This window comes from Telopea speciosissima, chromosome 11 (assembly GCF_018873765.1).
Source record: "Telopea speciosissima isolate NSW1024214 ecotype Mountain lineage chromosome 11, Tspe_v1, whole genome shotgun sequence".
NCBI lineage: Eukaryota > Viridiplantae > Streptophyta > Magnoliopsida > Proteales > Proteaceae > Telopea > Telopea speciosissima.
Genome location: NC_057926.1, coordinates 47,700,756 through 47,712,104, shown reverse-complemented (window position 1 = coordinate 47,712,104; position 11,349 = coordinate 47,700,756). Strand labels below are relative to the sequence as shown.

The window sequence follows — 11,349 nt, the reverse complement described above, 5'->3', positions numbered from 1 at the left end:
GATAGCGCACCTGCTAAGTGTCGATCTCTCAACCCCAAACTGCATCGCACTTGGCAATCAAAAAATTAGAGAGATAGGATGCTTTGGTGCAAGAGGTCGTTGCCTAGGAGCCAATGAAAGTATCCACAGAAGTATTTGTCTAGATGTGTTTATTTTATTTTATTTTATTTGAGACTTGGACAGTAATTTTGTGTTGTCCTATGCAATATTTTTTTTTTTTTTTTTTTTTTGATTCATTATTATAGAAAATAATTAGACTTCTCTCTCTCTCTGGTTTTTGAAAAGCTCAAATGCTACGATTTATTCATAAAGTAGTGAAAACCTAAATGCATCATTATGGAGCGCCTAAACAATACAATCAAGGGGTGTAACAATCTAAAGAGTAAATTTCAGAACAATTTCTCAATGTAAAATTTGCTTAAAAATGACTTAACATACAGACAAAGATCAATTAACAAAATCCAATTAAAAATCCATATCGAACCCAGGAAAAATGCTGTGAGAGCTTACCATATCCTGGCGCTTTCATGAATAATATCTTTCTCTCTTCTCCCTATGAAATGACATATTTACCCTTTGTTATGAGAGAGAGAGACTAATTGGGAGTGCTAATATATGTTACGTTCATGGATAGAGAACTACTTCCCTAAAGCTTGATACAGGTGATTACGGGTGTCAACTAGTCGGGCTCGATCGGGCCTAACTGGGCTTAACCAACCTCAAACCCTGCACTGTGACTGCCTGTTTAGGTAATCAGGCTGGGCCTGGATGGGCTCAGTCAGGCTCAGGCTATAATCAGGTATTATAATCAGGCCTTAATCCCCGTGCTTCAAGCCACCAAATTAACAATTGTGGGACCTCAATTAAGAATTCTACTTTTGTCTTTCACATTACATCATTAAGAAGCCACAACAATATCGAGCTTTAAATGTCTTCATCATTTGTTTGTATATTCTAGACAAAGAAATGCTTTTATATAATTAAAGGAAAATATCATCCTCCTCCCCTCTAAGTTTGCCTAATATCAATCCAGTACCCAAGTTTTAAAAAATATCTCTCTCCTCTCCTACTTTTTAAAGATTATATCAATCGTACCCTAACCGTTAAGAAACACCTTTAACTGATGATGTGGTATGTCTAATTTTTGTAAAACCCCAGATTACCCTTACTCTAATTTAATACCATTTTTACCCTCATCAATCCCAAAACCCCTTTTACCCTTCATCGTTTTTCATCCCAAATCAAAACCCCTTTTTAACCTTTTGTCCCCAAAAATCAAAAACCCGTTTCTGTATCTTCTTCTTCTTCCTCACACCTGCAACATCAAAACGAGGAACACCACTGCCCCTGCAACACCACCGCCGATCCTCTTCTTCTTCATCTTCTTCCGCCAGCACCACCTTCATAGCACCAGCGCCAACACCACTACCATCATAGCACCAGCTCCAGTGCAACATCCATTTCTTCCGGCCGAACGAATCTAAGTCTGAAACTATAACGAAACAGAGCCGCTCAGCCAATGAGACTGTGAGAACGGGTTGAATTGTCTGCGTGGCCGCGGGTAACTCTTCTGTTCTTCTTCTTCTTCAGAGTTCAGAGCTGAGACTTGAGGTCTTCTTCATCTTCATTATTTATTTTGACTTTGGATCCATACGGAGACTCAGAATTTAAATATACAACAGAACGTCAGCCATTATTAGAAGAGCTAGAATAGAATGGAAGTTGCAACATATCTCTCAAAAATAAACTCTGGCCATGAATGATCGATCCCCACCACTAGACAACACAAGAAAAACAATAATCACCATTCTAAGCTTATTTTCTCTCTTTATTCTTCTTTACAATACTCGTGTTTGGCTTCTCTTACAATTCTCAACTCCCATATAAAGATATAAGCGTGATCACTGATCGATCATTCGATTAGATGCCTGCAACATATTCCGGTGGGACGACGGAATAGCGGGATCTGTCGGCACAATAGTCGAAGGTCATGTGATTCAGGCGGACCCACCTGTATCTTCTAGCTTGAATGGCATCAAGTTGCTGGTAAGCAGGGCCCTCCCACCAGTTCATGGGGTTGGAGGCACAAGTTGCAGGGCCTGGGACAGGGCAACCCTCAATGTCGAAGTCCTATAGTAAGCATAGAAAGGTGTTTGCTCCAATCGATTTTCTCAAGCCCACCCCTTGTGGCCCAGTTATTTGCTTCCCACAAAGTAGAGTACACTCCCATGGGTTGGAATTTGAGGTAGAGAATCCACTTGCCTCATTATTCTTGTAAACCCTGATGGGTATTTCATCGACATAGAACCTGCAACCAAAAACCCACCATTGTTTCCCCAATTATATACCTTTTTTATATGTATTGTGAAAAGTGTTTAAATTTAACTTACACGACATGGTGGTGATTCCATAGAATGGAATAAGTATGGAAATCTGCAGATGGGTCGAACCAGAGGTTGATCCTCTGTTCTCTATCACCTTTCCCATGAGCATACATATTGGTTTGGGCTGTGTATGACTGCCCACTTCGATTCCCCAAGAACTCGAAATCCAATTCGTCTCGCATAGTATCTGTGTTCGAATTCATCTATAAGAAGAAAAGAAGGAAAGGGTAAGAACAGCATTTGGAAACCAGGGAACTTGAAAATGCAGAATTGCGTACTTAGAAGGCAGTGACAGTGCCGACAGAGTCACCAGGAATGAGTTTGATCTTCATGCTGACACGCCCAAACAAGTATTGATTCTTGGAGACAAATCCACAACCTGAAAATTTACCAAATTTAAATGAATCAAATCTCCAAATTCCAATATATACGTAAAAAGAGTAGTCACAGAGACTTAAACCTGAAGTTTGGTCAAGGACCAGTTGGATGGCCAAGCCTCCATTGATTTGTCTGATATGGGAATCAGACCAAGTGACACAGAAGGTGGTGCTAAGATGGTAGTGGTGCTGGCCCTGGTGCTATGAAGGTGGCGCTGGCGGAAGAAGACGAAGAAGAAGAGGATCGGCGGTGATGTTCCTCGTTTTGATGTTGCAGGTGTGACGAAGAAGAAGATACAGAAACTAAAAAGGGGTTTTGATTTTGGGGACAAAAGATTAAAAAGGGGTTTTGATTTGGGGTGAAAAACGATGAAAGGTAAAAGGGATTTTGGGATTGATGAGGGTAAAAATGGAATTATATTAGGCTAAAGGTAACCTGGGTTTTATAAAAATTCGACATGCCACATCATCATTTAATGGCATCTTTTAACGGTTAGGCTACGATTGATAATCTTTAAAAAAATAAGGGAGGGGAAAGATATTTTTTAAAACTTGGGTACTAGATTGATATTAGGCAAACTTAGAGGGGAGGGGGATGGAATTTTTCCTATAATTAATTATTATAATAGACACCATCTGAAATGATAGATTTTATTGAAAGAAAGTACCTACAAGAGTGTTTTTAATATTTTGTAAACATTGAGAACACCCGTTCAGCTAACAGTTATAGATATTGAATGAGGATCTGTTGTTGAAGTGTTGAAATATATCTCATTAGTAGTTTAGGGCATTGGTTCATTGGATCAGTAGGGCAGTTCATCTCAGAAAACCACCATGTATAAGGCTTTTCCCTTAAATTTCAAGTTTATAAGAATCATCTTCCAAATAATTTTTAGAAGATTACTTCAATGCTTGACCTAGTCTAATTAAATTGAAATTAAATAAATTATTGGAAAATTAGATGGACAATATGGTAAAAAGAGGCTTGAGGTGCTATAAAAACTGTCAAATGAGAATTATAGTGATGGAACGGAATAGATTATCATTGATGAATCGGCAATGGATCAATCGTATAATATCAATGCTTAGTTGATACTAGATCGGTGTTACCATGATTTTGGGAGATAAAAAGCAATAATAATAATAAAAGATATTCAAATTTAGGGGGCAAATCGTCTGATCGAATTCATCATGTGTGTTTACCACAAAAAAAAAACACCTCATCATGTATAGATATCGGTATAGTCTTTGGAATGGACCTTTACCGAAACAGTGTAACTTAAAACATTCTCCCAAATCAGTCACTTTATGGTCCAAAGCCAAAGGGCATGGACCCATTTTCATGGTCCAAATACAGCGTTCGAAAGCATGGTTTTAGTGCACAGTATCGGATTGGGTATTAGTCACTTGAAAACCGATACAATATTATTATGATATCAATACAGATCAGTTGTACCAGACTTGTTTTCTTGAAAATGAGATTTTTTAAAATTATTTCAGCCCTTGTCCGTACTGTTTCACCAATACGATCAGATATCGGTATTGATCACCTTCAAAAGTCTGCAGTATCAGAAGATCCCATACTGATTCCTCATCATGGCCGATACCATCGTATCTCAGTGTCTCACTTGAGGAAGAAGATCATGATTTACTAAACAATTGGAATATCTAGTTTAAAGGGCAGCAAAAAAAAAAAAAAAAAAAAAGAGATCGTGATTTCATCTAACGGGGACAAACAAGCGAATCTGCAGTTTTCAAAACTCAACGTCGAAGATGAGTACAGAAATTTTTTTTTTTTTCCCACATTTCCCATCTTTCAAATGCCAGCCGAACTTTTTACAAGCATATCCGAATTTTTCAAAACTCTTCCGAACTTTTCAAAGACCTTGATTTTTGAACGTGTTCAAACGTTTAAAACACTAGACAAACTGTTCTAATATATCCGACCTTTTGAAATCATAGACGAACTTTTAGTCCGAACTTTTCAAATCACAATCATCCCCATTGGCGAATTTTACATCCGACTCTTTCAAGACAAACGAACTTTTCAAACATGTCTCTGCCTTTGTCAAACGAATCCAAACTTTTAGATCGAATTGTTACCGAAAATATAAACCCTTAACGAACTTTTCGTCCGAATTTTTTAAACCCTAAAATTTTGAACTATCGATCTCTCACATCCCTCCTCTCTCCCGGAAAATTATCTCCTCCAGTTTGCTGACCGGCCTTGTTCCCCAGTTCCTCTAATAGGGGGATGGTGGACCCCACCCGGGCAGAGTGTTTGGGCATGGGTAGAGAGGTCATTTCAACCCCCCTTGGTTAGAGGAACCGGAGAACTGGGCCGGGCAGCCATTTGGAGGTGATAAAGATCCCCTCTGTCCCCCCCCCCTCTCCTCTTCTGATATCTCTTTCAACAGAACTGTATGAACGAACCTGTGACTCGCCATTCTTCATCGGCTCGGATCGAGATTTTGGGAGACCCAAAACCTCCTCCGTCCTTAACCCCAAGAGGGTCTTCTTCTGTTAAAGAACTTCTGCCTCGCTCATCAAATTCTGTTAAATCGGTCGGATTTGATAGAGCATTAAGATAGATTTCAGGTCGATTGGATCATAGTATTGAAAGCGAGAGATTTCTCAATTTGCAATATTTCTGGTTATTGACGCAAGGAAGAAGACGACTCTTTCTTCCCTACGATTTCCCTACGATTTCTTCTTTTGTCTCTTGGTTTCACTCTTCTTGTTCCATATATGCCCTTCCCTTTCTACTTAACTCCTTCGATAACCTGGGCTTTGTTCAATCAGGTAGGCCCATAGCAAACCTAACTAGGTAATGGGCCTACCTGTATGCATTAGATGGACTAGTTTGTTATTAATGGACTGGAATGGGTTGTGTTGTTGATGACAAAAAAATAGAAAGTATGGAGAAAACTATCTCACATAATGAGATGTGGGTTATACACTCATAATAACACACTCGCTCATATTCTGACCCACGCTGATACCATTATCTACATTGCCATTGGGGTCATGTGGAGATTCCTCCCCAAACTGGCATCATAGGGTAAAACGAACCCTGAAAGGCAGCGTGGCCTCTGCGCCCAGACACAGATGGGCATGAAATGACTGCCCCACCCCCTATGAAAGGCGAAAATCCCATCCCTGTTGATGCTTCCATGCATGCTCCCAAACGCTACATTTTAAGGAACCCTCTCCCTATTACGTATTAGATATTACTAGGGGTGTCAATTGGTCCGGTTATGGGCTATCGGTCCGGTTTCTTAACGGATCCAACACTAAGGAGTCAAGACCAGAACTGGACCAATAAGCTAATCAATTTCAAACTTGAGATTTCGGACCATTAACTAATGGATGGTGTCCGGTTCCAATTCTTAAATGGTTCCAAGCAGTTCAAAATTTTTTAAAGAAAAATCCTTAACACATGCTACACATATTTAATAATATTATAATAAGACACTAATTTTTTTTAGTAAACTAATAAGACACTAATTTCAATGACATAGATATGCTTCATTTTTTTTTTCTTTTCTCAAATCAAGAATAGTAAGATTGATTTAAAATTTAAGCTGGTGCAGGAGGCATCTTTAGAGATGATCAAGCAGATGTTCTATTCACATTCAGAAGATTTCTAGGGGTCAAAACGAACTTTGAAGCAGGGTTTGAAGTGGCTATTCTTGGCTTGGAATTGGCATAGGCTATTGGAAGGTGTGGTTGGAGTGTGATTCAAGCTCTGTTGCCCTATTGTTGTCGTTGTAGGTTGTGCCTTGGTTCGTTCGTCAAGCCTGGGTCTCTCTTCAGTCTTTCCTTTCCTCTATTGAGTGAAAAGTTTCCAACTGTTATAGAGAGACGGAGACGAACCCTCTTGAAGATTTCCTAGCAAAGTCAGTTACGAGATTGGAAGACTCGTCCTACCAGGCTCCCCTCCCTCTCTGCAAAATGAAGTAATGCTTGATGCTTAGCGGCGTCCAAGATTCCACCTTTTATAATGTGGTTTTGATGTTTTTTTCTAGTGTTGCTTTCCTCTTTTCCCCATTGATGGCCATGCCGAAGCTGAGGGGTTATCTTTTTTGTAGGTGTGTCTTGCCTTTTGTCCGGTTTGTAACTTCTTATTTTCTTTTTTCATTAATACAATTGACCTTTTATAAAAAATAAAAAATAAAAAATAAAAAAAGGGGGAGGGGGGGGGTAATGTTGTATACTATACGTTGATATAATTTTGGCTCTATATATGTATTATACACAGTTCATAAGGGAAAGCAAAAAAACAATAAAACCATTGATTAAGGAATCTCTTTAATTACACTGTAGATGTAGATAGGAAACTCTCCCAGAAAGAATAACAAAAGAAAAATTGGTAATTGACCTGATAGTAATTAGATTTATGCATGGACATTGAAGACCTGAAGGGTGGTAAATACGGTGCCCCACGCTGTGAGAAAGAGTAATACAATTGCTGCAATCACTGAAATGATAGTCCATGGACTATTGCAATAATCTCTCTTCAATGTCGCATTCCATTTGTTACTACGCTGGCTATAATATTCATTCACTTCGTCGCAAAGTTCACTGTAATAGAAGTCAGTGTTGGAAACTTCACTGCATAGATGGCTAAATAGAAACGACACCTTATTATCATGACCAAGATGATTCTTAATAATTTCACGACCACGGAGAAATGCCACGTCTTCATCAGAATTAATAAGGTAATCCATCAAGATGGCAAATGATGTTATGTAGTGCGCACCGTCAAAACGGTATTGCTCGTAAGCAATAAGATTCCGGAAAAAAGAATCTGTGTAGTCATCAATACATAATGGAGGGATTTCAAATACTCCTTCCTTGAACTTTATGTGGATCAAGCTACTAGACCTGTGGCCCTTCTTGAACTTAACACCGGCACACCGGAGCTCCGACACACATGGCAGAGAATGTGCTGTTGTACTTAATCTTGGCTTCGTGACCTTCGGAAGAGAACTATCAAGTGTGTAGCATAAAAGATCCAGTAAATGGTTGTGTGTAATGTTTTTGTTATTTTGAGGATACTTGTGTACGGCTTCTGGTATCAAGGTATGGAAATAAAAGAGAGCCATTTTAATGAGTGGTTGAAAATCTTGGTTAGGATCTTTACTTAGATCGAATAACGTTTGAAGAACTAAAATGGGTATTTGATTTTCAACTAATACCAAATCACCCACAACCCTTGCTCTTCTTGAATTGGAATAGAATATGGGATCGTTATCATCTACCTCAACAACATTGAAATTTTTCCGAAATAACTCAATGAGGAAGAAGCCATCAAAGAGCATCATTTCTACAAATTCTTTGCTACTTAAGCTGATAGGCTCTGAGTAAAACCCACGGGCTTTAGGTTCTAACTCCTTTAGAGCTTCCACATACTTCTCTAGAGTTATTCTATCTCTTGTTCGATCAAGCAGAGACTGTACATATTGCAACTTATGGTCTTCCATGGCTTGCAACTTATCCCTACCACGGTGATAAGGGCCGATGGAGACCATATCCGGCGTGTACGAATCTTCATTCATTTTGCGAATTCTTTGGTGGACTCTGTAAATACAAGATGTTGTCCCCAACGATGGATTGGACCTCTCAGAAAGCTTTTGTCTGATAGAAGCAGACCAAAGAATACTCTGGTCGTTCCCTATTTCAATACCTATAGAAACATGGTTTTCTCCTGAATCTTGTGAACTCACAATATTAATCTTCTCCATAGTTCTACAAGAAAAGTAAGTTTAAGAAAAAAAAAAAAAAAAAAAAAAAAAATCAAACCTACTGGGCAAAAAAATAGGATTACTCACCTCGGATTGTTTATCTTCCCCAAAATGAGATTCAGGCTCTCTTGATCTCCTCTCCCGGCCAGCAGTTTTTTGCAAAAATCTGAAGTTACACAGGTAGGTAGATCTTGCAAAAATGGATCCAAACTTTACATTTCAAGAGATTTGACTTAAAAATTAAATAAATAAATAAAAGGAGAGAATTCAAGGATTGAAGATCGACGGAGAAGAAGAACACTTCTGGAGGTTTTTTATATTGAATCACCCAGATAGGCTGATCTGGATAGGTTTGAACCGATCCATTTTGGTGTTCGGATGAATCAGTCCAGAACTATCCCTACGAATTAAACTTTGTATGGACTACGTGCTTCGCACGTTAAGTATTATCTTCTTGTGAGAGTCTTTATTGGACTCCGTCTACTTGTTGACCTTCATATCAACGGTTCTTTATCTCCTCTAGCTCCCCGCTTCCCTACGAATTAAACTTTATAGATTACGTGATTCGCACGTTAAGTATTATTCTCTTGTGGGTCTTTATTGGATTTCGTCCACTTGTTGATCAGTGATCTTTATCTCCTCCTCCAGTTCCCCAATTCTTCTAATAGTGGGGTGGCATGATCACTCTACCCTTGTCCAAACATTCTATCCGAATACGGTCCACTATCCCCTATTAAAAGAACTGGGGAATTAGACCGGACAGAGAATTATAGGAGATAATTTTCCTCATATCAGTCGAGTCCGGATCACCTGTACGTATGGTGCACGCAAGAGACTTGATTTCTCTCTTTATATTCATACAATCAACATCTCAGTCTTCACCATGGTTCATGATCTCAGATCGGATCGGTCTTGGTCATGACTGATCCTAAGATATGACCAATCTTACAAGGTTTCCCTGGATCGATCAATTCAGATGGTTCGATCGATCCAATCTAATACTTCTCATTTTTTTGGGTTTTTTGACTGATTTTTTTTGAATAAGTATCATCCCCTTCCTTCAAAATATTCATAATATCAAACCCTTCCCTCAAGTTTTGAATAATGATAATGCCCTCTTTTACTTTTGAAAGATTCTATCAACTTAACTTAAGTGGCTAACGGTGTTAAAACAACAGATCAAAAGATGAAATTACCCTTTAGGATGGCTTTATGGAATCCTTGATGTAGGTTTTTAACCTATTCGATGTCATCCCTCTGGGCAAGAACGCCTCTGCAACTCATCGAAGATGGGTTTAATGAGAAGAAGAAAGAAGAAGATTAAAAAGGAAAATCATTAAATAGTGTATTTCTTAGCGACTTCACTCGACAGATTAGTCCAATGGTTTCCCCTTTCTAGATTATGTGTTGGATTGACCATTTGCTGATCCATTCCAATTAAATCTCCTCCAGCTATGAATTCAACACGCTTTGAATAAAATTAAGTTCGCATGGTGGAGACGTTACTCCATCATCTTTCGACAAAGTCCCCTCAAAAAAAATGTTGACCTGTTTATCATACACACAAATAAAAAAAGGAGTACCAATGTAGGAAGTATCAGGGAAATAGAGCATTACAACGATGGATTCTAGAATAAATTTTAATTTTTTTTGGTAGAAGATTCAAATAAAATTAAAAAGTCAAATTATTTGTCCTATAAGTATAATCTTTTTCAAAGACAGCCTCAGGGGATTTTGCATCCAAATTAATAAGGTATTAGTCACTGTTTTTTTCAAAAGTTTTCCATATATCTCCAAGGAGCTTTCAAGACAGGCCTGCTCTGCTCAAATGGTAAGCTCTTATATATATTTGCTCTATCCTTCTTCTTCTTCTCTCTCTCTCTCTCCTTTCTAAGCCCTAACTTCCGGCAAACGCCGGTTCCCCCCCAATTCCGAGGGGACCCTCTAAGACCAACTCCGATGACGATGAGGCTGCTGCTGATGAGGGCAAAGGAGAAGAAGATTATTATTGCATGGAGTTAGATTCTTATTCATTCCTAGCTTAATTAACCCCTTAATTTAATTTTTTTTTCCTTTCCATCAATTACCAGTATCTTATCATAGGGATCTCTTTCTCTTATTCCGTTGTTTTTGCTTTTAGGAACTATCCACCAAAGGAAGAGCAAGATCAATGCGAATGAATTTGGCTCTCCTCTAGCCATGGCTGGAACTGGAGTATCCAGCGCAGCCAAAAGAAGGGTGTTTGGGTCATTTTGCAGGTAGACCCCATCCTATGAAATGACCAACCCCCCCCCCTCCCCCCCGCGTTTTGGCTGGGCTTGGCTTCGATCTTTAGTCATTTCTATTGGACCTGTTTGTTTGCCGGATAAAAGTGGGATAGGCAAAAAAGGATGGGAAAAGTGTACTATTTCCCTCACAAAATACCAAGGATGTGTGTGCTTGGATACATGGGGTGGAAAACTTCCAGACAAACTCATTAAATGCATTTATTCTTGTCTGATGAGGTGGCACCCCTCTTTTTTCAGATCAAGATCATCTCTAGGGAGCAGGGAACGCCCAGGGCGCTGCCAGCCATTGGGTTGTGCCGCACATATCCCTAGGCGTGCGCCGAGATGTGTGCTTTTCACGCCGAGATGTGTGCAGACACCTCAACGATGCCCCCGCGCACCACTGGGCGCACGCCTCCTGGAGACGAGCTAAATTCTCTTTTTCCTACCCTTTCACTTCCAAAGTCCTACCAATTTTGTAAGACTTTGGCATTATTCAATGGAAAAGTGATTTTTGAGTCTATCTCTCTCTTCTTATTTCCTTTCATTCCCATGGAATCCCACCCCATATCCA

The 11,349-nt window shown here is 39.2% G+C and overlaps 1 protein-coding gene and 1 pseudogene across 1 annotated transcript; both read right to left on the bottom strand.

Moving 5' to 3' along the window:
• Window positions 1-1,920: 1,920 nt before the first annotated feature.
• On the bottom strand, window positions 1,921-5,208 carry LOC122645248 (annotated as a pseudogene).
• Window positions 5,209-7,158: 1,950 nt separating this feature from the next.
• LOC122645247 (UPF0481 protein At3g47200-like) lies at window positions 7,159-8,508 on the bottom strand. Its single transcript, XM_043838573.1, has one exon. The coding sequence runs from the start codon at window positions 8,506-8,508 to the stop codon at window positions 7,159-7,161; it is 1,350 nt and encodes a 449-aa protein (XP_043694508.1).
• Window positions 8,509-11,349: the final 2,841 nt, after the last annotated feature.